Source organism: Tigriopus californicus, chromosome 9 (genome assembly GCF_007210705.1).
Source record: "Tigriopus californicus strain San Diego chromosome 9, Tcal_SD_v2.1, whole genome shotgun sequence".
NCBI classification, from domain to species: domain Eukaryota; kingdom Metazoa; phylum Arthropoda; class Copepoda; order Harpacticoida; family Harpacticidae; genus Tigriopus; species Tigriopus californicus.
In genome coordinates this window covers 10,795,116-10,823,022 of record NC_081448.1, presented here as the reverse complement: position 1 = coordinate 10,823,022, position 27,907 = coordinate 10,795,116, and the positions used below count along the sequence as shown (strand labels likewise).

The window sequence follows — 27,907 nt, the reverse complement described above, 5'->3', positions numbered from 1 at the left end:
TAGAAAGTAGGTACGACTTGGCGTAGAACCGAGCAGAAGGAGGTAGAGGAGCCGGCACAGGAAAAAGAGCTCGGTTTTCAGTTGTGTGTGGACTTTGGAGGTAGTAGGTGCATCCGATAGTTCGGGTCTGTTCTCTCGTACGTACGTTGTTCGACTTCTACTGTAGCTAGTAGCATGGTGGGGTGAAATGAGGTCACTGTGACAGAATCGAAAGGGACACAGTTGTACAAACCTAAGTGACACAATTCTGTGCTGGCTTCAACGTTTTTTTTTGAATAGTGGGATTATTCAACTCGAGAAATGTGTTTTGGTTGGCAGTTGATGTGTTAAAATTGCAGTATTATTATAACTTGCTGTCAAAATGTTCTCGTCTGAGAAAAAATCCGGAGAATTTTGTCCTCGGTCCAGTGAAGACATTTCCAATGGGAAATCCTCCTACTACGTGTGGTTCCTCGGCTCCAAAGAGAGTCGAGGCCTCCGGGGTCCCGAATACATCCGTCCAGTAGTGCGACAGCTATTGGATAGGAATGCAGACGTCAAACTCACCCTGCAAGTCAGTGGCAAAGGGTTGAAGATCGTTCAAACGCCCGACAAGATCAAGCGCCGATCCATTAGTGTTCCATTCTCGCACAATGACAGTGTGAAGCAGTTTGTTCCACACAGTTCCATTACGAGCGTTTATCAGAGCTCCGCTCCACACGATGACGTGGTGTCATGCATTTTGCTCCTCTCCACCCCTGGGACGGATTGTCCGCTCTTTGTGCACAGCTTTCGATGTGATTCCTCGGAAACCGCCGCTTTGCTCACGGGTCAACTTCAATCGCTCGTGGACAAACCCGAAAATCTGGCCAAGTTTGACGACATCGAGGCCAAACTGGTGGATAAAGGCTTGCTACCTGGACCCAGCCGAGACAAGTTCAAGCGGGCGGGCAGTAGCTCTTCCAAAATTGGATCAGATGGCCGCAGCCTTGGCCGTAGTTCCGACTCCGGCACATCCGAGTTGAGTCCAAGTGGTCCGCCAACGACTGTTCAATCTGAAAAACTAGTCACCCTGTATGACTCGTTGGCCGCCGAGTTGCGGGAGAAACTAAACAGCAAGGGTAAACACGCCCCATTGCTTCTCCCACCCAGAGATTATGATACAATGCACCGGAGCAAAGGCAACTTGACCCAAATCGAGGCCCGAAAGGCCTTGAATCCAGCTATTGTCGGAGAGACCGTCATCACTGGATCCGACCATTCCAGTGGAATTGGCTCAGGTGGCAACTCCAGCCCTTTGAGGGATTCGCCACCCCAAATGGAACGATTCTCTTCAGGTAGGAAAACTCAATCGTCTTGAACGACCAATGCAATTTGTAACATTTTTTGCATCCTGGTCGAGGTTGCTCCAGTTGTGCAAACTACAATGATGGCAATGAGTATTTTAAATTGAAAGCACTTGCAACCTGCCTTGGTCAATGATATACACTGGATAAGATCTTAAATCAAGCAACCTCATGATCTCCTTCAAGGTTGATACTGCATGCTTTTCGAAATTGGAATGTGGCGAGGCAAATCATGTCAGTTTACATTTTGATGTAGTCTTGCAATCAAACGCGGAATCCAAAATTCTCTGCAAAATAATGTAGCTTCTTAATCTCACACAAATTGCATCAAGCGAAACGTTGGTGCATAACCATGAACATAATTCACAATCTCCCATTGATTGACAAGACCTGTCAAGGCGAGGTAATCAACTCAATTTAGGAAAGAATTTCAAAATAGGCCTTGCAAGGCCATTTCCCAAGGAAGAAGGTATCTGATAATGAAATCGCTTACCCTTAACACGAAGCACGAACTCCCCATATCTTGGCATTTGACTTATATATTGAAGTTGGAAATGGATGCCTTCCTGCCTCTTCCTTGAAAATTGCCATTTTGAAAAATTGAAGAGATGATGTTTTTGCGCACTTCAACTCGATTTTCTGGGAAATTAGCCTCAAGCAGACCATGTGTTTTAAGATGTGGTTAAATGAGTTTTTTCCAAGGAAGTCTGGGCCATGAACATCAGTTCTAACTGTCGTGTGACTTGACTTAGGAGTTGGATTTTCTGTGTAAAACAGTTCCAAGACCTGATTTCATAATACATGAATTGATGGCTAATCGGCAGTTGAATGTTCACACTTCTGGATGAAATTATTTCCAATGAATGAACTTCAAATTGAAGGCCCCCCCAAGGCCGACGGAATGGGTGTTTGGTCACGGTCAGATTACCAAATGGGTTCCATGCCTTCCAATTAAACCAATTTGAATGCACTCAAATTTTCCTGAAAGACCCAAATTGGGAGTCCATGACTGCTCGAAAAAAATAGGCATTCAAATGGCGCCCATTAAAACTAGCAAGAACCCCTCCACTTGAAGCACAACAGGTTGGCTCCATACAGATGGGGGTTCCTTTACCTCATGTCGTATTCGATGCACGAATAATACCCAATTGAAGACTTGCGCTGAATAAATCCGCCAGTCGTCAGGAGCACATCCGTAAGCAAATTCGTAGCAAGTACTGCGTACATAAAGTATGCAGCTCCTCCAAGGACCGTTCAGTTGTCTCACTCACTAGCGCAGCTTCTGTCATCCAAGATAAATGCTTCTTTTCCGCCCAGGCAGAAGATTGGGAAGATGGTAAGCCCGAGGGACCTTCTGATGTTAATGTTGTCACCTTTTCTTCCCACTGCTATTTACCTCCAGCCATTCTTCAGCTTTGGAACCATCGTGTTTTCGACGAAACTTTCTACATGATTTAACTGGTATATGAAATAGATCAAGAGATCTCGAGGATAAGGAGCGACATGCGGGTGCGAATGATAAATTGTATCGCTAGTGCCTGCCTAGATTTTGACAAAAGCGATCAAACATGGGAAAATTGGGAGCTCGGGCGGAATCTGGGAGAAACCTGCTAGAAATCATAAAGACCGCCAATTATGGTATTTGCCTGGCGATTTCCATTCAAATGTCTAATGCTTGCCCAACCTCAGATTTCCCTTGCAATGTGGTTCGATCTAGCCCGGTTCGGCTTGGAGGGCAAAATCAATAGCAATTTCAAGAAATCGTGATAGAATGAATCCTTGATAGGGCCATGAAAGAGAAACCAAGCTCACTGGGCTTCACCCTTGCCAAGCGATATCAACTCTGACAATCTCCAGAACTTCTTCCCAACCCATTGGTTTAAGTTTATTGAGACGGGTTTTTGCACTTCTCTTCAAATGGACAAAGGGAAGGGACTCAAACAAAACAAAAAAGATCGCCCCTTTGTATGCCATTCGAGCATGGACTTGGGACAATCTTTCCAAACCAGTCCTAGGATTAGAGTGCAAGCCAGTGGGAGAAGATGGATCGATATCGACTACTTTTCTACATATTCTACACACACAACTTTATCTTCCCCGTTTTCACTTTCGGTCTGGAATGGATTAACAAGTTGACAGGTTGACTGGGAAAAGATGAAGACACTTTGACAATCCCATGGCTTCGATTGCTTTTATAGGTTTATCAAATGGGATCCCGTTGCAAAATTTGCTCTGGAATCGTTGGAATGAAGACATGATGTTGTGGTTGGCGTCGTCAAGTGGCGAAAGATCATGTCTACGCACAATTGACGACAAAGTGTTGAACCTGTTTCTAGATCACGACCAACAGGATCCTGCTTGACTTCCTGGACAGTTGTCTTTATTCTGGTCAATTTGTGCTGTTAACGGTTTGGTTGGACCTTTGGAACAAGGTAGGCGACTCTTTCGCCTGATCGACCCGAGTAATGATCACGTTAGTGCAAGCAATCATCCTAGAGAACTTGATAATGTAATGTAAAGTAGAAAGATGTGGTTTTATTCAAAAAAAGGCTGAATCTAACGTGATTGTAAGAGCACGAGTTTGTTCATTTGGCATACTACATAGAGGCAGATTGTTGTGTGAATTGAATCGTGATGGAAGGCAGTAAACTTTGCGAAGTTCGACAGAACGTGGCTTTTATTTTTTTAAAGGCTCCTTCAAAACCTTAAAGGGCTATTACCTAATGGGCCTCTAAAAAGATAATGAAAGTAATTTACGCAAAGCTTTGTCCACCGGAACATTCATTCAACTTTTGATAGCCCACCAAATCATGACTCTTTTGCTACGGGAAGAGAAGCGGCGAAAAAGAGTCCACATCATTGGATGATTATTGTGAAGATTCCTGGAGTTCTTGGCTGCAGGATTTGGCAATCATTTGAAAGTTCTTGCTCACCCCCAAAACCCCTCTACAAGTGAGGTGATATCCTCAAATTTGAACGCCTACGCCAGGTTCTCTTCAGGCTCTTGCGTCGAATTGATTCTTTTTTATCAAAGCTTCGAAATCCCATTGTGGGTAGACAAGAAAGTGAGGAGAAGGATCCTTTTTTTGTTTGTCTTTCAAGTTTGAAATCGGAACTCGACTTCCACCCACCATCCGGGTACCCACTTCATTCCTTATCATCGAGCCAATGAGAGGGAAAAGATTTCACGTCTCACCCTTTATTTCATTGATAAATCCTACATGCAGCAATTGGATCAGGTTTTTGAATGGGAATATTCAAGCGACGTGATAGTTCAGAATGTTGGGAAGGAGAAAAGGGGAGAGATCCAGTTTTCAGTCACTTCCATTAGAAAGTTTGGAGTTATATGCAAGCAATTAGTCACCCGTGATATCACAAGATTGAGTCAGTCTGTCAAACCTGGCACATGAAAACCAAGAATCACGATGACCTATCGATGAAAAAGGCCTTCTCCTCTTAGTTCTATGTACGAAGAGGGATGACCACTCAGCCCTTATGTGTCAAATTCTCATTTTGACATTTCCAATTAGGCGAAAGGGAATCTCTTTCTCCAAAGGAGGTGAAAGTACACGTGGACACACGAACTGACGGATAATATCACTTGATCAACCATTAACGCCATGAATGGCGTAAACCTGTTCTTTAGATGAGATGCCGGTCTCAAATCCGTTGATCTCCGTCAGAGTCAAGCCCCTCTTCACATTTGACCTACATTTTCAAGGCGTCCCTCATGGCCCAAGTGACAAATTCTGGACTTTCAGGAAGTCTACATTGCTCCTACATAATCATATCAGGCTGCATAATACGGGCCAATCCAAACAAGCGCCACCAACCGGCCGATCAACGAGTTTTTCCTTGGCAGGGCCATGATGCACTGAGCCATCATCATCAGACCAGTACCAACCAGGCAGACTCTCAGCCTAGCCAAGGTACTACGCAAAGGAGGTACAAGGCATATCAGCTATCCGGCGGATTAGTTGGCACATGGATTGTAAACACGGCCGTCGGTCCTCCGAGCTCACTTTGGAATAGTATCGTACTAGTCTTCCTCGACGAAAACCACGACCACTCACTCCACGGTAGATTCGAAGTAAGAGAAAGAAAAACTGGCTAAGGAAGATTCTTGTTGGAGAAATCACTTTCTATTTCACGCTTTGCCAGACTAGCGAGTCCCAACTGAAAGTTTGTGTGTTGTCGTAGCTGTGAGTTCGCGTTTTGGATCCTGCTTTGATTCAGCCGGGGTTACGGGTTTTTGCTTCGATTGGAATCGTATGGAATGATGTAGTCATTCTTCGGAACAGTTATCCATTTTATTTCTAGAAGGACGGAGAAATCTTGAACCGTTTGGATCTGTCCAGTTTTTATTTGGGGTAGGCAATTAGTGTTCTTGTGATAAATCTCCCAGTAAGAAAAGTAAGGGAAATTGCCCGTTTTTAGGTGCTCCTTACGGGATACCTTAATGAATGAGTCAGATGGGGGTTTGATTAGAATGAAAAATGAATCGATTGACCTTGTCCCGCAAGCCCCCTGATGATTTTGTTTGAACAACTCCATCCAAGGGTGTTCATAGCAGAACTGGGATTGAACGAAGGTCGCCAGGATTCAATAAGCATTATCAAAGAAAGAAAACCGTTCAAGGCGATCGGTTGAGTTTGTTGACAAGCTATTCAGACTTTGAAAGAGATCCCCTCCATCCAGAGGCAGATTTGCAAGAACCTCCCCCACCCGGAATCAGCAAGCATTGCTTTGTCATTGTCGGTTTTCCGAACAATCATGGTGAACCAACGGAAGACAGTATTTGTTGACCCGATTTCTTCACTTAAAGGTCGTCTCTGTCGCATTTTGTAAAACTCATACCCCCGACTCGTCGACTTTGAAATCCAGCCTTGACAGTCCAAAATTTTGCCGAAATAACAGCCCAAAATCTTTTCTCACTCATAACGGAGTTGAAAAGTCCCAAACACTCGCCTTGAACAGAAATTTCAAGCATTTTTTCTCAATTATCCCTCTTTGATGCACCCACGCTCCAATCCTGAGTCTTCACGTTTTGGCCAAATGCACGTGCAAAATATTTCGTGGCGTGAAACGAAAAAATGAACATTTTAGCAAAGCCATCTGCGACAACATATTAGGTGGCTGGCTGGCTAACTCTTCATGGGCTCATCCATTGGAGTTTGAGGTCCTCAATCACAGTGGCTGCTTTCACCTTGACTGTACATCTATGGCATTTCCACTTGATCATCATACAGCCCTATTGAAGGAGGTCTTGCCCCGTTAGAGCCAGGTTTTTTTGTCAACAGGCACAAAGTCATACGCACAATGTGTCCTGAGCATGGGATGATTCCTGCCCGAAGGTCCTACCGTATATTACTACTATCTTCTGTCTTCTATCATACGGCGTGACTTTCTTGTCCTTGAATCGAAATCGAAAACGAAACCCGTGGTTAGAAATGAGGAAGCCTCATTTATGTGGAGTAAGTAGACTGGCTTCATGACGCCTCACGATCGATTCGCTTGTTTTGGTCAACTGGGATGGATGGGAGGGAAATTTCGGAGAAATTAGGACAAAGAAGCCCTCCTCGGTCTTCATCTCTCAGTCCTCAAGAACGGCATTAGCCGTCTCCTTTGTCATCGGCAAACTCGTCTAGAGCTGTCCTATTGGGGGCTTACGTACAGGGATGACAAAGAGAAGGGGAAATCGCAGAATTCCTTGGAAGCTATGTAGACCATCTTCTACTTCCATCTCAGTCTTTCATCAAACATTGAGAACATTGCTCTGAAGGAAAGCGTGAAGACGAAATAAAGTCCACTTACCCGAATAGGTACTCTTGGACTAGGGACTGGAATCCGAATCGTAGCATATGTTAGATGCTCCTTGAGTGCATAAATTGGGCAAATTAGATTTTCTTGGGTTACTTACTTTCTTCGCTCGCCAAGACAAAGAAAGAATGCCTCAAAACTTGGACGCAGATAGAAAGTGGATCGTGATTTCTTCATTACTTGAGAGATAGAAATCAAAGGAGTTGCACAAAATCAGTCCAAGGGAATCGTTATATACACTCAGTACGCACAATCCAGGCCTGTCTTTCGCTTGTATTGAGTAACTCAATATGGCATCGCTTAACCTGATTCCTGCCAGTGGATGAGACCAGACTGGTTTTTGAGGCTCTTGGGGCTCACATAAACCACAAAAATACTTCGCCTCCATGGTATAGGGTGCATTGTGTTGTATTGTTTTCTTGATTGCGGTGATGCTGGTGGTGAATGGATCTCAATTCATCGGTGATCGTTTCTGCCGGCTCATCAGGAAAAAGTTTCCCACATCTGAAATAACTGGAAAGGGCACCACCACTCATGACTTAACCAAATGGTGCGGAAATTTGCAGTGCCTCTGGAATGGGGTCAGAAAAAAAAACCTCTTTCGAGGTACAGTTACTTCCCATTTTGTTGCCTTTTCCACTCTCAGACGTGATCTTTGCCATGATCATCTTAGCGTCAGTCTTTGAATAGAATGGAATGGTAGTTATCTTGTTGAGAATTCCCTCCCATCGGTATTCATTAAGACTACTCGAACGAATGTGTGCAAAATCACCATGTAGCGAGTCTTTTTCTGGAGTGATCTTTTGGAGCTTCATGGAACTCAACACCATCAAATCCGGCTTTATTCCACAGCATACCACATTATAGATAGGTACGAGATACAATGTGGTGCAGCAGTGAGTAGCGTCCGTAAGTAGAACCTGCTTGGTTCATCAATCAAGCAGAAACGGCCATCTAAAAGTGACACGCTTCACTGACGAAGAATAACTCAACGATGGTTTTACATCAAACCATGCAAAACAGTTCTAAAAGAGCCAATGCTCGGCTTAGATGAGCCTTCATTACGAGTTTCAGGTTTGATGGCTGTGTGAATGGGTGGGTGGGTTGTGTATGCTGAAGAACAGAGGCTATCAGCCTCGTCGCTCTCCGGGAAGCCATGTCAAACCTCGAGACAAAGCAGCTCAAAAAGCATGTCACAGAGCTGATTTGAAGAGAAATCTCAAATATCATTTTGGAGCATGAGTGAAAGTCCTTGTCATGACGTTGCTACGTTCTTCGATGCTTGTGTCAAATTCATCCATGGAGGAGGAAAACAGCTCCGCCAAGCCAACACAAATTGATGCACTCTCGATCCTCGGGAGCAGAGAAACAATTCCGGGCTGAGAAGCCATTGGCATCGTCGTCTCTCGGAGTGCTCAGTGGCTGATTCTACTCAAAGCTCTAATTTGACGACTTTTGCCCAAGGTCCAGAATTTTCTACATTTTGCCCTCCAGGGTTGACGAGAGTGGCTTTCAGGTCTGTTCACACTCTGCTTAGTGGTTAGTCTAAAGAGAAAATCAGGACTTTGAAAGAAACTCCCACCCTCGTTCTTTGGTCAATTTCCGGTATATCGGTTTCTGATTGTGTACTTGTAGATCTCTGTCATCGTTGAAAATAGGACGCCCCTCAGCAGTCTTGCTTGGGAGTGCACAAAGGTTTGTGCTAAAATCATACAGATTGGTTTCAAGCTGCACAAGTTTGGCCATTGCATTGTGTTGGACAGGTATATGGCATCTCATTTTCCCAACCCCACCTTCGTGTGGGATAAATACCATTTAAATGGATAACTGTAGCCCGACCTCAATTTCCTGCCTACCATTGTCGACAATATTGATGACATGCACGAGCTATAAGTTTTGAAAACCTTTACCGCAAACGCACTAGCTTCTGAAGCGACTCTTCTTCGGACCCAAGTCCATCATTACATCAGTTGGAATTTCAGGTGTGACACATTCTTTCTTCTCTCGAACTATTTACAACCAGTGTACGTAGGTAGACCTCTATTATCGATAAGTAGCTTCTAAATGACCACGTTTTGTTCGAGACTGGTTCAAGTTTCCCGCCGTGATGGCAACGACAAGGCAACAACAGCTCCTGAGAAAGAGCAAGAACACGTGAAAAGTAGGAAATCTTTGTTTCGAATTCAGATCGCAACAGATGGTAGAGGCCAACCAACACGGAATAGACTATTCAGAATGCTCGGTTGTTGTCTGGAAATCTGGTGTTTTCCATATCTTGACTGTCTTCTGACGTTGGGTCCCGTTGCAACCGAAGATGGCAGTGGTACATAAATGGTCCAGAGTTTGAGATCTTGTGTCTGCCAAATTAGGCAAGATCGTTGTGTGCCAGCAATTGCTTAAAACCAATTTAGGTTGATCCCGAGGGCGGAACATGGCCCTTCATCTCTCTCTACACATCTGTTTGTCCACCTGAAATCATCAGATTCATCTGATCATGGACAAGAGCTGAGAGAGCGGGTTTGGGAGCTACCTGAAGCATCTTTTTGGGTGCTAACGGGAACCCCCGGAACACTCAACATGACATGTTTGATGTTTGGAACATTTTCTGAGGGGATGATAATCGAATTGTTCTTCTCTTTCAGGTGAGACGCATCAACATTTTGCCCATAGAGTCGACTGAAGTCGAGTGAAAGAGTCATTTGGTGGAAATTAAAGTCAGGTTTTCTTTGAGCGGGAGAACAGCAAAAGTCGTACAAGAAGCTAGGCAAAGGAGTTAATTGCTCCTTGGACTAAAAACAACTGCCTCATAAGTCATGCCTCTAGGGGACCCCACTTATCTTGCTGAGGTCATTTCCATTTTGTCAGTGACGAAATCTTTTCATAATTTGCATTTTCCCGTGCTCTCAAAGCGAGTTTGACTGTCGGTCTTTTTCCATCTCATCAGGCCGAGCAATGGAAGGGGTAAAAAATTCTCTTCACAGTTAATCCTCTAGCAAGCACGTCAGAGCTCGGCTCGTTATTTATGGCACCAAAAATGAGAAAAAATGCAAGCCCCAAATTGGGCTGTTGCATAAGATCCTCTTGCTGACTAGTGTAGATCTTCATCTCCACTTTCCTGGGGAAATATGTACCATAAGTTGTGGCAATCACACGTGGGTTCAGCACTAACTCATTTCTAGCCTTTTCACCAGCTATCCTGACTCTCGATTATTACCTATCTCTTTCTCATGCAAATTCAAGCTATTCATTCACCCTCTTTAGTGGATTGGATTTCAATAAAGAACGCTGCCAGGCTTCTCCTTGGAGGCTAGGCAAGCCTCGACGGCTCATTGTGAATAATACGAGTAATTGCCAAACATCTCCATTGTGGGATTGGCCGAGCCATGTCCTTGGCTTTTTCCTCAAATGTAGAGATTACATTGGATACAAGCGAAGCCAAAGACACCACGAGGCAACTTGCACATACATACTCGTAGTGCATATAGACAGTAGAATATAGTCCATACAGTATATCATTTTACTGCTCTGCTTTGGTCATGCTCGTCAACCCACATGTCGTGCATTACTCCTGTGGCTTAAACCAGCCATGGACTGGTGAACACTTGGATGGTGGGAGCATTTTTTTGTACATACAGCCAGGCTTTAATAGCATTGTGTGGTAGTGTCGTTGGGCTCCTTCGTCGTCTTCCTTGTCCCCCTCCTCCTACATCTCGATTAGTATTAACCATGCCCTTGAATGGGTCGGATTTACGAAGTGTTCACCTCGTCTGGTGAGAGAATTGTTGCTCTGTATGTAGTACGTCCGTACATTGGCATGCCTGATGTTTCGTTTGAAGTTGAAGGAAGCCCCAGAAATGCGAAAAGAAGATGCAGTCGTCATCAATCTTGTGAACCGCCCAACCAAAAAAATATTCAACAGATGCACACTTCCAAGCAAATTTGTTTAAGGTATAATGAGGCCCCAACTGAGAGAGAAAGACCGCCTAGTCTTGAGTGAGGTCGACGAAGTTCAATGTCAGTGGTTAAGATTCCAAAACGACAGGCTTCCGGGCGAAAGAAATTCCTTTGGTTGGCTTTGGGGGCCCTTGAATCTAAAATTGGATGGGCTTGACCTAATTTCCCTCGTTCGTGTCTGCCAGCAGAATCTAGAATTGTCATGACCCGAAGCTAAAAAGAACGGGGGAAAAAATCTCCGAAACAAGATAACCTTCATGGCACGACGAATCATGTCGGAAGATCAAGTGTACCTGCATCTTGTTACTCAACTGGTTCTGACTGACTCAGACTTGAGATCTTTGTGGGGTTGGCCCCTCTTTTGTTAATGAATATTCGTTGTGCGTACATAAATTCGCAATTTAACTAAACTTGCCAAGGACAGCGTTTTCCTTGTGATGCACGTCCTTCAGGTTAAAGCCAAGATGACAGGGGGGGGGGTTAATTTGAGATGACAAGATTAGCTTTGTATGGCACAAAGACTTTTAAAGAGGCCAAAGATGTCTTTGACGATAACATAACTGACTTTAATTGGACTATAATTGGAATTTGCTCGTTTGACTATCCGACATTCTTCAACGATTATCATCCAAAAGTTGGGGTCAATCGAGCCCTCTTATCTTGATGAACGACTTAATACCTATTTCCTCCAGTTTGAATTCAGACCAAGCTTCAGCTCATGACAACTTAATACTGCTTCAAACTTGATCCTCCATTGGTTTTATTTTCTTTATCATTGATCAGTCTTTCACCTGTAAATGTCTGAGAAACACGCATTGGAAACGAGCAATCTTGGCATTTTTCGTTCTTCACGTGTCTTCACGTTTGGTGATCAAGCGCCGGCTGAAGAATAATCTGCACTCTTCAATGTAACAATATTGTCTTCTGGCTGAATGGTCACTAACGGGTTCCTATGTAATTGCAAGAATGAGAGAGAGCGAGAGAGAGACCGGCCAACGCCAAATTGGAGGAGACATCTCCATTTCTAGGGATTTATGGACTAGTCAACAAATCACAGTGGGCTCCTCGGGGAGGAGGGCATTTCTGGGTGAAAAATGGGCACATTTCAGCCAAGAAAACCCAAGTTCAAAGTTCAACGAGTCCCTCTATCTTTGGTTAAGTTCAACGCTCACCCAATGATTGGAGGGCTAATTCTATCGTGCTGGTTTTTTTCCTCGCAATACTTCCTGAAGGTAAGTGCCATTATCTCTCCTCCAGCCTCTTGATCTTCCTCCTCCCGCTTTATTAGAGGCCCTAATAACGCCAGTATCATATTGAGACCATGACGACAACAACACCGGTGGCGACGATGTCTTTGACATCAGATGGTTCATCGAAAACATGGATTCAAGCTGTTGTTTCCTGAAAAGAAGCAACTTGAGACGACGGCAACGACGATGATTTTTTGGTCTTTGTCTCAGTTGATTGCACTCACACTTCACGCCATGCTCAAATGGCCCAAAGCCAAAACGGATCATGTCTTTGTCAGACACACACGTATTCACCAACGTGATTTTCTTCAAAACTCTACTAATGTAACTTTTGACTCGGGGATCAAGTGGATTGATGATTTGAGCGTTCTTGAAGTTTAATGCTACCGCCATTTTGTCGGTGTTGTGGGGGTAAAAAAAATGTGCCCAAGGTGTACCTCCGAACAATGGAATCACGACCTCAAGACAGTGATTCCGAGTTTGGCAGTGCTTATTATTGTGCTATCTAGTTCTATGCAAATGAATGTGCTCACGGTTAATTGATTACAAACCAGCGTCATCGTCACCCAGGAGATACATCACATCCTTGTATTTATCAAATGAGCCACAGCCAATGGAATGGGCAGGGCGTGGTAACCCGGCTTTACTGGGCCGGTATCTTAGGTTGGCATGGTAAAAAGCAAAATTTAAGAGTTGGGCAATCAAGTATTATCCTGCCAGACACCTTGATCACTGTCCAAAGATCACAGCAGACCTTTTAGCACGTGGGCTGAGTGGATTGCAGTGTCAAGAGTGACATTGATTGAAGTCTAGCAAAGTTAGTTGTCACTCTGCACTCTGACCAGGATCATATCCATGATGTAAACAGCGTCATTGTCCGCAAAACATTTTTGCGGGTCGCAAAAGGGACTCCTATTTGCAGCAGATTGGAAGCTCTTCAAAGAAGAGGGAGGGATTGGTCTACATCTGAGTGCATGACGTGATTGCTTATTAGTTATTACTCCCTTTGAATATCTCTGAATGGATCAGCCATGTGTTGAAAAGGAGCGAGCCGTTATGACACATTTGGATCGCCATACAAGAACTTCCGAGGATCTAACAGTATTGATTGGCTTTTTTTCAAGAGAATTGCACTCCTCCGCCCAAACAAATTCTAATCGCCACGGACAAGATTGCCAAGTGGAATACTGATTAGCTTATCTCAATAGCGATCCAATTCACTCGACCCCCGTAATTATTAACCAGCTTTTGAGTCGAGGTCAACCACTTGTGAATTCGCAACGAAACGTACCTTCAAGAAAAGTTCTCATTGAGTGATTTCAACCCTGACATGTTGTGGCTCGGCAAAACCAAAAAAAGAGAACAGTTCCATCACGCAATTAAGAGATTTGAAGGTTCAGATTGGTGTAAAATGACGGGTTTCGTAGACAGTCGAAAAGATTGTTAAACTTTCTCCACTTTCCAGCTTCTACAAAGTTCATAATCACTGCGATTTCACGACTGATGCGAGAGCTTCAATCCTCTTCCGGAGTGCTCATTTCAAAAACAGCTCACATATGCACGTACATGTAGAATAGGTCTCAATTCTTTGGGTAATGCAAAAGTTTCCTTCAGTCAGACCATCAATATCCGCATATTCCAAGGGTTCGTTATGTTCACTATTAATCAACCATGGTTAATGCATAATATACATGCCCTCGAGAGTAAGAAAAGCCCACAAATAGGTGTTCGAGGGCTAGATCCATGGCATAATGGGCCAAAATGGCCCTTTCATTATCGATTCGATGATTGCTCTACGCGTTTTGAGGACGAATATTGGAATGCATTCTATCCTTGGGCGCACATTCCATTGATCAAAAGATTTAGACGACTTCCCTCTTCTCTTGAAAATGTGTGTGCTGAATTGCTAGTTGTGTGTCCTGAGGCTGAAACATGTAATATTCATTGGGATGTCTTGTCTTGCTCGGAATGGAATTGATGAACTGGATGCCCCTTATTGGTTGCTTCAATGATCGTATTTTGTTATCCGGGATCATTGATCATTTTTGGGAAGCAATCCAATCTACCTAACGAGTGACTTTACTCAAAACCCACAATTGGAACGAAATAATGGTCAGTCGGATACAGGAACTAATTTTCGGCCATTGACGAGCTTGAAACCGTACTTCCATTTGGTAGATCTGATAGATTGTACTTTGGTGCTTTGAGGTTGGGAGTACCGATCATGTGCCTGAAAATACGATCCCATTTGAGTCAGTTCAACCTACAGTAGGTTTTCCAAGAGCTAATAAATGCCATCCATCATGCTTCTTCAGAATCGCACTTTCTAATTCAACGAGTCTCTTGTTTTTCGTTTCAATCCCGATTTCTGCCTCATTGATCTGACTGATCGGTTTAGCAGCAACAAAAGCTTCTTTTTTTTTTGAACGGCATTTAGATTGTTAAATATGACTTATTTGCAAAAATTCGGTGTCTTTGTCCAATTCAGGTTGGCCTTTTATGACATTTTCAGCCTAAAATCTGTTCGGCAGAGTATCATTCACTAATTATGAGCGTGAACTTTGACTAATGGAATCAACTACGTAAAGACATTTAAGAGATATGGAAGGAGCTTAGCTCAGTTGAATGCATTCTTTTTACCTGGCTTTTGAAGAAATTACTTTTGCTGGGACATATTTACAAGCAACAAATTGAAAGTTCACTAGTCAAGGGGCCCATGAAGAACATGGCAGACTGTCCTCGATCAATACTATGGTTTGAAGTTCGTTTACGAGTGTCTGTGAAAAGAAAAATATTGAGTTCTAAGAGATACCCTGAAATGCTTTAAGCTTAATTGGTTTTGGACATGTTCTGAGATTTAAAAAGAAAGAGTTGAAGCTGTGGGATTTGTGGATAAATTGGGTCTGTAAGGAGTTTGACTGATTGGATTGGAAAACTTCAAGTGACGAGGCATATATTTACTGCCACAGTACTTCCCAGATACTTTTCTCTTCCGGCCCTAACTCTAATTGATCTCTGGGTTCCTCAAGAGAGTTCATGATGCTAATTACCTTGTTTTTTCCTGGAAACACAACCATCATCGTCGAGCACTCTGCTAGAGAATAAATCATACCCATCCACAATCTCGACACGAATGGAGACGTCTGGTCTCGACATTTCAAAGCTTTGGCTTATGTTTCCTCCGACCTTTGATAATGAATGAATGCCAGATGATTGAGGCAGGCCGAATGTTTATTCAGATCGAACTTGTGAGATCTGATGCGCGAGGGCCTCTTTTTCCTTCACTTTAGAGGTCAGTAGGAGGACATATTTTAGATTCTTCCTTAATATCTGACAATCTTCGAGGACACACGCATTTTTTGGCCTACGTGTTTTTTCACTCGGATCAAGGAATCGCTATCCATCTTAATTCACTTTGATCTGATGATGGATGGCCGATATCCATCGGATTCTTCTTAAACTTTGGGTTAGATCTTTGATCTCCCCCCAAAAAAGTCTTTCTGACCTTCAAAAGTCACTCCATTGTTGGAGGATCGTTTTCTCTCATCTTCAGGGGACCGTGAAGATTTAGAATAGGTGATCCCTTGGCTCATTTTGGCCAAAGGGCTCCTTAACTAAGCTTGTACCTAAGGTCACTTCCAAACACGTGAGTTTCTCATTTTACTTGCGAGTTTCGTCGTTCACCGGTAATTATGATTGGAAAGTAATTAGTCAGGAAGCCGCAAATTTCGAATCTTGATCCAGAATGGCCAACTTAATTGCCTTTACTGTACGTACTATTGTAAGTCTTCCCTGCAATGTCTTTCCCACACCATGACGTACTTGTCATCAGAATCCGCCGAACTCTTCCTTTCTGGCCTCCAAGCTATCTTCGAACATCTCTTTTCATTTCTTGGTTTCTCAAGACGAGTAAACAAGGGGGTATTTTGCAATCGAAACATTGAGCTGTGGTGTGAAAGAAGAGAATGTGCCGGGGAATACAATTCGGGATATTAACGATTGTGACCCTTGACTAAATTTGCCACTCAAGTCCTTCAATAGCATTTATCAACGCTCCTTGGAATCTTGGATTGTCATCCGCATGCACCCCGACCATAGTGAGGGATTACAGGTCGAATCTCGGGTTCACGGTTACATGACTGGGTGGCTTGGTGAGGATGATGTTGGGCGACCTGACTCTGGAAGAGAGGTGGAAGTGAATGCCTCGGCTACTTTCACCCCAATGAGCGAATGTAATTGATCTGGGCTTTGACGCAAGCCCCTTATTCAGTACGTGATATCCTTGGGGCGTGTAAAGCAAGCTCAAATCGGGCTCTCTTGAACAGAATCCTCGGAGACTACTGAGCACCGGCAGACTGATGTTTTGGGACGATACGAAACAAAGGGAGCGAATCCAACTTAAACTTTAATCTGGGCGCTGATTGCTGATTGCTGGTTGCACACCGAGCTTGGCGCGAGAAGCGATTACGGGTGCACACCCCATATTCAAGGTTCTCGAGGAGAGAGCGAATTGTTTTTGGAGTGGTTGCCATTAGATGGAATGCATTCCTGAGTTAGGTTTTTCTTCCATTCCCAGACATTGTATACAAAGAGCGAGATAAAAAGACGTTTTTTTGAGAGATTTTAGAAAATGTCCTTTGGCTGGGTTTAAGGAAAACATGATAAGAATTCAATTATTGTTCAAGGCTAGACAAAATTCCCATAGGTGATGGAGATGAACCTTGGAGAAAACATCCAAACTGTCCAGAGATCGAGTCGAACTGGAACGTGATTATCTGTCAAGATCTTGACAGACTGCTGTTGATTTCTCTGGCTGATTGCGCTCTTCTTCTTCTTCGTTTCAGATGATGATTGGCCTGAGCTTCGTGAACACAGTGACAATGAGGCAAAAAGCCATGACATCCACGAGCCTCTTGTCTCAATCCAGCCCTACTTGGAGCGGAATCATCACGATTCACCCGCAAAATCCTCGCCCATCCGATCACCTCCAAACCTTTCCGATCCCAAACGATCTAGTCAAGGTGGCAATACGAAATTGGCCACGGTGACAAGGAAGAACAGCTTCCAGGAAATCCAGAAGAAATTCAAATCGTTGGAGCGGAAGCAGAAACAAACCGGAGGAGGAGGAGGAGGAGGTGGAGGTGGAGGAAAGCCCATTGAGGAGAAATTGATCAAACCCTCAGAAATCAAGCAGAAGTCAAAAATGCTCAGCAACCACAAGGGTAATGCCAATAGTTCTGGAATTGCTCCATCATCATCCTTGAAGGAGGATGAGTCAGCGCATTGGCCAAAAACGGACCGAGACACTGGTTATAAATCGCGGGACAAGTCTCGGACTCGAGACTTTGATTCAAGCCCTCAAGAATCCATGAAGGCCAACAAAAAGCTAGAAAATTACCTGTCTCAACACCAGGAAAAGTACGACCACGAGGAATCATCCCATCGCGCCAAGGTCACCCGACAAGCCTCCAAATGCAGCGGCCTGATGGCTCCACAATTTGAGCGAAGCATGGAAGCGGTCGGCGAATTCGAGAAGGTCTGGTCTTGGGCGGACAATCCCAACAACGTGCCACTGACCCGCGAACTTAGCCCCGAATTCCGAAGGGACAGACCCAAGAGTCCGCCCCGGTCCAGAAATAGAGTCCTTAGTCCCGTGGAACAACGAAAATCCCGGGCCCGAAGTCCCGATTTCCAGAAGGCAGCCAGAGGCATGAGCAGCCCCGCGGAGTTACGTAAAGTTTACAACCGGGACCATCAACATCATCATCATCATCACCAGCACGTATCATCCGAAGGACACGCCCGCGGAATGGGTGTCCCCCCGCACTTCCAGGGCCATGGGTTTGCCGGCAGGCGTGCCATGAGCCCCGAGGTGGCCCGACGAAACTCGCGACCAGGACTCAATGCGGAACCTTTCCGCCCTGTTCTGCGGCGGGAAAAGACGTCGGTGTTCGATAACCGCTACCCATCACTGGACGCCCGATCTGATAAACGGAAAACCCTGTATGAACTGCAAGAGGACGTCAGCCGGTGTGACTTGAGACGACGATCCTATCACGAGCTGAACAATCCCGAACTCTTGCAACAGCAACAGCCCATGCCCATGTCCAGGGGCGGGGGTGGGGGTCACAATTTCCAACACTCTGGGAAGAAGATGAAAGAATCTGTGATGAAAAAGCAGTACCCGCCAGTGGTGGCTGCCATGCCCCCTCCACCGCATTGGAATCACCACGATATGGCTAGAGGCCATTTCTATCCACCCCATCACATGGGCCCAGCTCCACCCCAACTACACCCGCACATGATGGGGCGGCATGGCCCTCCTGGACCTCCTCCCCCAGGACATCCGGGTCGGTTTGCCATGGGACCAATGCGACATTATTAACGAGATTCAAACTAACCCTTTTCCACCATCAACCAGCCTTGTTATCGTAAATGTATCCGTTTAATATGTTATGTGTAGATAACTAAGCGTAATACAATCTTGAAAATCGAATTTGGCTCTTGATTGCTATAAACGACCCATATTGAGTTGAACCTGTGTGGTTGCAATCAGGCCGTCACAAGGTTCGACCCTGACTTAGTCCTGACATTTGAACAATTAAATTCCTCCGACTCACACCTCATTTGCCGGCCTATTATCGGAGCTAGGGATTAGTGAGAGAAGCATCCGAGACCAAGATGAACCATCGAAAATCTGTGATTCAATGTCAAGGGCTCAAGGTCGACTCCGTAGATCGGAAGTGTTGCCAAGATTTCAAGGAAACTCCTACTTACAGTGGCTGCCTTGCAATTCGGAACGCGCTTTGAAATCAATGTTATAATCACATCGAGCACCATCAACTACCTATTCTGCGCACCATGATCTTTTTTTTTCTTTTCACCAATTTGAAATGTCATGCATTGTTGGTGGTTGTAATGACAATGAAAGAACTAGCACCTGTTACGACGTTCACAGTAAGGCTTGTGGTTAAAATGCCTCTCCTTCTTGCTTCGGTTTACCAGCCTAAGAGCCTCAGATTTGCCTGAAACAATCGTTATTTGTCCATGTGTGACTGGCAAAAAATAGACCCAGTTGCAATCCTTGGTTGTGCAGACAACTTGGAGATTCCATTGCCCTCTTTGGTTGATGATGTCTTGCTACAACTACTTAGTGGTACCAAATGGGATTTGAGGCTCAGAATGATTGAATGGGGATGCAAATTCCAATGTCAATTTCCACACTCACCATGGGAGCGCATGCATTTGTTCTCCTGCCATTTTGTGTTGCTCTTCTTTGTTTCCAGCCTCAATGGAACATTAAATGAGATTGGACACCCGATCCCATCGTCAAGTCCTTTTCAAAACGAAATACGAAATTGGCAAATGCGCCCATCAGGGTCACTGCCAAAGGGTTTCTTGTAGTTTTTCACTATTGGTAAAGTACATTGTGGTTGGAATTCAGAAAGTTGGTTTCAATCTCAATCTGTGTTGGTTCAATGCCTCCCTATGTTACACACATACGAAACTTATCTACACAAAATACTTCGTCAGTTCCACTTTCCATGGTTGATGATTTGAGAACTCCTCCTTCCTTGGTAGAATCTCAAAATCGAGTCTGAGTAATTAAGTCCACTAGGTTCAGTCACAAGTCAAAATAATCGTGCGTATTTGCTGTACTGGAGTATGTAGTTTGAGATATTGGCTTAAGTCAGGTTTCTTGAATTTCAGCCCTGGCAGAGCCATATACTGCAATCAGGAAATTGTAGAAACGTGAGGCCGAGATCAATCTCGAAGGTGGAAGATTGCCTTCAAATGGCAGCCAACAGTGCTTCATGGAATTGCTAGTTCGATGAAACAAGCCAGAACCACCCTGCATGTACTAAGAGTAACCTGTACGTATACTGTAAGCGTCGGTATTCTTAGATCGAATTTGAGTTCGATGATTGCCAACGGTTCTCAAAACCTCAAGAGCTCGTGACTTCGTACTACTATCGAGTTATTACCAAACGGGGCATTGTCCTTTTCGGTACAATTAATTATTGACTGCATGACCCTTTGTTATTTACTCCACGATTTATTAAGTATCATTGATCGGGGGATGGGGAGTTCAACGAGGTCTCTTTCAAGTGTCACCCATATCCTGGCTTGGCGAACCAACTTGCTCCTGCTGATCGGTTGGCACTTCCCAAGCAATCTCATCCCCACCCTCCATGTCATTTTGGTGCCACTCATTCGTGTCTTGGCCCTCCGATCCCACTGGCTCGTTGTGATGTTCCATGACCCGATCCGAGAGCAATGAGTTCCATTCCACTTCCATGTTGCCCTCCAAACCGCCCCAGACCTCGGACTTCACCATGGCTGAATCCGGTTTGACCTCTGTCATGGCCACGGCCGAGTCTTGATCTTCATTCATCTCACGAACACGATCTGCTCGAGGAATGTCATCAATGGGATGTAATAGTTCCATATCAGGTGAAGTCATCGCGTTCCGATGGTGAACGGTTTCTTCAGCGGTGACGCGCTCAGACTGAAGCATGGGAAACCCATCAGTCTGCTTAGAGTTGGGTTGATTGGACTCGCTATGAAGGAAGCTCTCTTCATTTGAATGGTCATTGACCATTATTTGGTCGTCGGAACTCCATTCCGTTGTTTCGACTCCCATTCCATTGGGAGAAATACCATTAAACTCCGAGTTGATGGCGTCATTTTGAAAGCGATTCACACGCGGGCTATCAGTACCCAGAGTGGCCATTTGGCCCCCATTTGAGAAAAATCTGGAGTCAAATGTGGGCTCCATTTGGTTATCTAGTGGTGCAGAGTCAAGTTCAAATTGCTCCTCGACTGACTCGGTTGAAGCGATCATGTTTTCCTTCATAGCCCAATCTTGTCTATTGTCAGACTCGATCGACGGGGGATATTCGTGCGAAGGTAGACTATCTGATTGAATGTCTTCCTTTGAACTAGATTGAACTGCAAATTGTGGATCAGTTTCCAAATCATCCCAACGACCTTCGTTGGATTCCCGATTAAATGAATGATTATCCCCAAAGCGATTCTTATCGTCGAGAAGGCTCAAATCGGGCTCAATTTGGTCACCTTGTGCGATCTGTTCCATTGAGCCTGTTGTTGAATCAACGTCAGCGTGGTAAGAACCAGACGGACTTAAATCTCCACGGTTGTTTGGTTCGAAATCATCCGGCTGCACTTGGTCCAAGCTTTCGCCATTGCCCCATGAGTTGCTTTGAGTTGGAAACGAGACGTAGTTTGCAGTCATGGATTTCATTGGCTGGAAAAATCGTGTCGGTGCCAAGGGATTGAAATCCTTTCCTTGTGTCTCGTACTTGAAATGGCTTGGCTCGTGACCTTCATTGGACTGTAATAATGACGTTTGTTCTGCCATGTTCAAATGGCTCTGTGTCGTTTCATGCGACATATCGTTGTCGTGTGGAATGGAAAATTCAGGTTGAAATGATTCACTTTGGTGCATAAGATCGACGTCATTGTCAAGGATTGAAGTTTCGTCCGAGAATTTCGAGATGTATTGGGAATTCTGTGGTGGGCTTGTGCCATCACGATGTCTGGCATTGTAATTACTGATGGTTTGGCCGAAACTCATGGCTTTGTTGGAACTATGCCAGTCTGGCATATCGTATTCCGGAATGCCATCATGTTTGTGGTAACTGGAATCCTCTTGAATTGGCAAGTAGTACTCGTCTTCTTTTGAATGATGATCTCCTAACTTGTCGAACTTGCCCTTTTCCGGTTCCTCTTGATGGAGTCCATGGAGTCCATAGAATCCAGTCATCTTCTCCTTGTTCTCTAAAGAGACTTCCTCGCGAGAACAAGTCTCGCAAGTATTGAACGTGTGTTGATCCGTTAAGCGGGTTGATTCATGGTTATGGTCAAGTTCACCTTCGTTAATGGGGTTATTACGACCAATGTGTGCAAGTGAGATCTCTTCTGGGGTCTTGGCCTGCAAAGACTCGCAATTCACGCAAGAAGAGGAATCGTCTTCATTGTTGGAATTCTTGAAATTTTGGGATCTTTGTCCGCGATGATCCACGTTTAGGGCCTCTTTCAACATCAATTGATCTTTGGCACTGAGCAAATGTCGTTCCTCCAGAATATTTAGAGCGATTAGATCGAAATTCAATTTGGAGCGAGAGCTGTCCTTGCAAGACACCATAGGATTATTAGTTTTGCTTCCTCGGTGAGGCAATAGAAATGCATTTCTTTGCAATTGTGAAATGGTGCGTGTATTTTCGCAAAAGATGTCGCTCAAACGCCTGGACATGATCATACGCTGGAACCGAGAGCAAAGTACTTTTTGGTCAAAATCCCAGGCCAGAATTTAGTGCTAATTGAGTCCGGGACTGGTGACTCTCAAAGAAAAACAACTTTTAAACCTCTTACCTGCAACAGTTTTGGCAATCCTCGAGCATTGGGGCCCTTGGAGTGGGTAAAGAAATATCGGTCTCCGTGCATCAAAAATCGGAACTGTTCGGTAATGAGCCATGTAAAAGTGGGTCCCAGCAGTCCCCCTGCAACAAGGATCGAACCGTGACATGAGAATGCAATTATTACTTCCCGCCCACCCTACTTATCTACTTGCAAAGGTCGGTCAATCGGCGAGCAAGGAACTTTCTTCTCTGTCTTGCAGTACTATGTACATAGTATATGTACAGTATACCAAGAAGCTCGCAGGTTCCAGGACCGTATTCTATTGTATGAGCGAGGTCAGACAATTAGGAATGTATTTAAAACATGGGTGTGTCTCGTTGCATGATGCCATCCGATCCTGAATAGTTTTGGGCGTGGAGAAGGATCCCAATTCAAGGATTAACGGATTCGGATACTCCTTTTCCCCACGTGAACTGAACTAACTTGCATGATCTTCAAATACAACTCCAATTTCTCTAGCCTGAGATTGCTCAAAATGCTGACTCACAAGGCAAGTCCGACACGAACTTAATAGGGACAAAAAGATCAAGTTCAACGTAGAGCAGGGGTGTCGGGTAGGTAATAGGTCCGATTTTTTTTCTTCTAAAATTACTCAATCTTCTTGCTCTTGACATGCCAAGTCCTGGTACAGAATAAGTTGAGACCTGCGATTTGACAAGAACGATTGGTCTTGGACGGATGGATGGCTGCTGTCTTTAAGGAGCACTATACACTTGTACCCGAAATGCCCCCTATTGGTCGGCTTGAAACGAAGGTGTCCAATTAATTCATCATCTGTCAACTTCCTGTGCAGAGAGTTTTCCGACGTTTTCCAGAGGGTGGGATAGTCACTAATGTATGGCTGTGAAGTTGTGAAATCTCAACTACACATCCACACAGGCACTTCTACGTAGATGGTAATGTGAAGATAGATAGAGACACAACGAGCCACCCATTGAGAGGGACATAATCCAGGAGACTTGTTTCAATTCATCTGGGACGAGTCTCAATGGCTTATGTGTTAAACCTTGATGGATTCGTCCAACAAAAAACTTGCATTTTTAATCGCTTCGCAAAGCACACACAAGTTGAAAGTGTTGTGCATTCAAAGCCACGTAGAGTAGTAGAGTATCCTAGCACTTCATAACTCTCGAAACGGCGTTGAAATTTCTGGTGCTCAAGTTAAAATGATGATAGTTTGTGTAGGCTTAGTCATCTGGCCACGAAATTGCTTCTTATCGTTCCGATCTTGTCCAAAACTGTTGACTACTGGCATATCCCGTAAATTGTTCATGAAATGCTTCAAAACTGGCTAAGGGTCTCAAAAAAATTATTGCGTAATCAAGTTAAAGCCATAACTCTTCCAACACTCCAAAGATCAACACAGAGATAAAGAGTGTTGTAACAATTTCCGTCTGTACTTTGGGAGCACCTTGCGCTTTAAGCATCGTGGATCTTCTTGAAAATCCGTGTAAAGCGAGTATAAATTAATTATCGTGACTGAAAGTGAGTAGCAGCTACAAAAAGAGCCTCCACAAAGGAAACTTTGATTGCATTAGCAGCCATTAGATAGGCAAGGTTGATCCACTATAATAGGCCCTGATGACGCGAATGAACAGTTTTTCATGTCTCGGGAAGAAGATCGGCGGCTCTCAAGTATCCATCTTGAAAAAGTGGGCGAAGTAGTTTTACCAAAATGAAAATTTCTCCGGCTCGACTAATTATTATAGTGAATTGAATTTCCGTTCGTTGGCCCGGCCTTCTCCTTCGTCTTCTTCTAGCTATCGTGGGCGAAGATGAGACAATTTGAAACCCGAAACAAAGCGAGCGAGTAGCACCCACCTGGTAATGGATCTTCCGCCAATCCACCCGTGAACAGATCAATGTCATCTGGTTTTCGGTAGATCTTCGCCAGAGTCTCCCAGTTGCGCCAGGCGATCTCCCGGGGCTGATCCCTCATCGAGTTGATAGATCTCAAACCAATGAACTTACGAATAGAGTTATAACACGGAATTCCGTGATCTCTCCCTCGTTGGATGTTCGTGGCCGCCAAATCCGACGCAGCTTTCAGGGCTGGATATCCGGGCCGGTAAAAATATTGTGGAACACATTCAAATTGACACGGGACTCATTAGTCCTCGCCACGAGCATTAAATATGGCTAACCACATTTAAACGTGCCTTTGTCTCACCTTCATGTTGGCCGAGGAGTTTTTTATTAGCAAAGAGTTTGTTGGTCAGCTCGGAGGACATGAATCGATCCGCAGATTGTTGGGCTTGGGAACAAGCCCCTGCGATCTCGTTTTCGAATCCTAATCCACCATTTCGAATGGCGAAGGTCGGATCGGCGAAACCATTACTGAGACGCCAAGGCTGGCCTCGGCCTTGGAAGATATCCTGGAACAAGTTTGACATAGAGCTTGATTGCTAGAAAACATGATATTGGATCCAAGTGTTCACAATTCACACCCATAGTTAACCACAATTATTGCATAATTGGAGTTGCCTTCCAGATTGGTCAGTGTGGTTTTGTCACTTTTTTGAAAAGGGCTCCAAGTAACAGTTGCTCACAAAAGAACGTTTGGCAGAGCAATTTCGGCACAAATTGACATTATCTAGCATCTCAATTGTCGTACCCACAACCAGTGAGTGTACTGTATTGGACATTATAGTATCTGGGAACGACTTAGCACTTGGAAAAATGTGATGCCTCGTAATTGGACCAGCCATGTGGTGTTGCAAAAACTCAAACTCAAGCTGAATCTATAGCGGTTGTTAATGCCATGTGAGAATGGGCGTGTCTCCGTCACACTTGTTTTGAAACAATTGAAGCCCAAAAGGCAGTCAGTCATGCATCTGTCCACACCAGGAAGTTGGAGGTTCCAGGTTGACCTGGTATCCCCCGAATCTCATGATATTTACACATTACCAGGTAACTGGATCCATGATTCAGCATCTTCAATACCCCACGAGGTACAGTTACCCCATACCTAGCTCACCGGGTATCAATCATCATCCCGGGGTTTGGACGTTTTTAATGATAGAAATAATGACGAGACGACTTTGGATTGAACGAATGCCTGAGAAAGCGAGAATGGTTGGAAAATCGACATGCAAAGCCGTTGGAATGGCCTTGACTTCTTTCCGTTCAACAGGTTTTGTGCTCGGAGGCCATGGACGCACCAAACACATTTCGAATGAACGAGTACGTAGTACGATGTACGGATGTAGCGGTCAGTTGTACACGGACTACTGTACCAATGTACGTAGGATTATTCATTGATAAGACCCTGTTGGCCATGACGAAAGTCAAGGTCGCCAACGGCGTTTGGTCCGAGTGGACTTCATTGACAGAGCTCAGAAGGGGTTTGTCATCATAATTGCGGTATTTTCTTTTTTGATTGGGGAAAACGAGTTCCGCGACAAAAGGTACTTGCGTCAAGATTTGCCATTCATTTATCTGCACAATTTCTCATGTCTTGTTTTATTATGTGCTTGCCGAGCGCATGCCATGCCGCTATCTTCTTGTCGTCATCATTTCATCATGCCATCAAGCTGGGTCGAGAACAAAGGAATTTCTTTTTTAATGCATCATGCGTAATCTAAAGAATAGACTTACTTCCTAATGGTACATACGCAGGTTATGCAATCCTGGGCGAATCGAGCCTGATCTGATCGTAAGGTCAAGCTCGACCTCACACCCTGCATGCTCGTTATTATTAATATTGCTATCAGTTCTTGTACGATCAAATCGTGATCATGACTCCTAATTACTGGGTGGTGTGTCTTGGCTCGAAGACTTGGCCCATTTTATTGAGAAAGATGAGGCATCATTGTCAGTGATTTTAAATGAACCCCAGCCGGTCCTGGCGATTCTACTTCAAACCGGATCCGGCAAATGTGGGTTCAAAGTTTGTAAGCGTATTCAAAACAATATTTGAGCATTCCATTCGCAAACCAATAACAACGTAAAGACGAAACAGAAACAGGTTGTCTTCAATGAGCATTTTTTTTTCTTTGTGAACAACTGAAAAACTTTCGCCGAGATAAAATGCCCATTGATCTTGGTCAGCGTGTCGGCTTGAGTCATGCCCAGAGTGCCAATTTATGGTTTTGTATCTCCAGGGGTGGGTTAGAGGAATGTAACAATAATGGGCAAGGGTGGCGAGAGGCCGTGCACTAGGGATGGTCGAAATATGCATCAAGAAGTAATAGTTTGTCCAAAAGCTACTTAAAGCTATTACCTCGGAGGCAGGCGCATTGACGTTATCCGGTATGAAAATACATTGGCGTAATACAAGCCTTTACTCAGAGGTACGAGTGTTTAAAAAACTCGGCTCTTGATGCTTTGCTTGAAGAAGTTACGTGTACTCGTACATGGGTTAGCTAGCATGTCTTAGCGTCTCTTGAACATTGTAAATGACTTGACAATGACGGGACAAAGAAGCTCTTGTTAATGTACACTACGTCATAAACCTTCATCTCGAAACGAAGGCCAGTCGTCGTCGTCGAATCTGCATTACTCAGTGACTTTATAGACATGTCTCTCAAATGTTTAGAATGTTTCGGACATACCTATTTGCAATGAAATTCGTGTGTTTGGTTGGTTGATTCATACCTGGACCAAAGAGTGTCCGAAGCGATAGGCGGCGGTGGAAAACTCATTTCTGACCGTGGGGTCGATTAGGGGTTGGTATTCGCAATCCTCCATGAAATGCACCCCGTGCTTCTCCAACTGCTCTGGCGCGATGATCGAAGGCAGGAACTCCTTGAACACAATTGCTTGAACTTGCGCAATCAAAATCCGTCGAGATTCCTGTCGAGTAAGAAGTACTACAAACACAAAGAAGAACGAGGCAAAAACTTCCGTAGAATGATCGTCATTAAGAGGAGGCCAGAATGGAGAGGAACTCATTTGCCACCTGATCTTAGATAATGATTTAATGAAAGGGCTTCAAATTCTACGGCAGCCCAGGGACTACTCGGAATGGTCATGCCATAATATAATGGAGATGTTCGCAACACTCAAACGAATTCGTGCNGATTATTGCAAACTCCATCCACGGATCGATAGGGCGCCAGTGGATCACATTTGGGTTTAGTGAGACGTGGACAAGAGCCCTCTGGAACTAAAACA

The 27,907-nt window shown here is 44.4% G+C and overlaps 3 protein-coding genes across 3 annotated transcripts in view; 1 reads left to right on the top strand and 2 right to left on the bottom strand.

The window, feature by feature from the left end:
- Window positions 1–713, bottom strand: part of LOC131886471 (FMRFamide receptor-like) — a 28,317-nt gene extending 27,604 nt beyond the window's left edge. Inside the window, exon 1 of the mRNA XM_059234831.1 lies at window positions 547–713. The gene's annotated coding sequence lies outside the window, so the exon portion shown is untranslated. The remainder of the gene's footprint in view (window positions 1–546) is intronic.
- Window positions 40–18,845, top strand: LOC131886464 (uncharacterized). Its single transcript, XM_059234819.1, has 2 exons — window positions 40–1,316; window positions 17,194–18,845. Exons 1-2 carry the CDS (start codon window positions 362–364, stop codon window positions 18,732–18,734), a joined length of 2,496 nt encoding a protein of 831 aa, XP_059090802.1. The 5' UTR covers window positions 40–361; the 3' UTR covers window positions 18,735–18,845.
- A 1,544-nt stretch (window positions 18,846–20,389) lies between these two features.
- LOC131886461 (uncharacterized) overlaps window positions 20,390–27,907 on the bottom strand; it is a 10,172-nt gene continuing 2,654 nt past the window's right edge. The window contains exons 7-11 of the mRNA XM_059234817.1: window positions 27,389–27,586; window positions 24,963–25,167; window positions 24,614–24,844; window positions 22,745–22,872; window positions 20,390–22,634 (exon numbers count right to left, since the gene is read on the bottom strand). Coding sequence (XP_059090800.1) covers window positions 20,454–22,634; window positions 22,745–22,872; window positions 24,614–24,844; window positions 24,963–25,167; window positions 27,389–27,586 — 2,943 coding nt within the window. The 3' untranslated portion in view covers window positions 20,390–20,453. The remainder of the gene's footprint in view (window positions 22,635–22,744; window positions 22,873–24,613; window positions 24,845–24,962; window positions 25,168–27,388; window positions 27,587–27,907) is intronic.

Excerpts from the sequence above, each read along its gene's own strand:
- LOC131886464 (XM_059234819.1), top strand. The coding sequence starts at position 362 with ATGTTCTCGTCTGAGAAAAAATCCGGAGAATTTTGTCCTCGGTCCAGT. Across the intron at positions 1,317-17,193 it reads AATGGAACGATTCTCTTCAG|ATGATGATTGGCCTGAGCTT; the intron begins GTAGGAAAACTC and ends TCTTCGTTTCAG.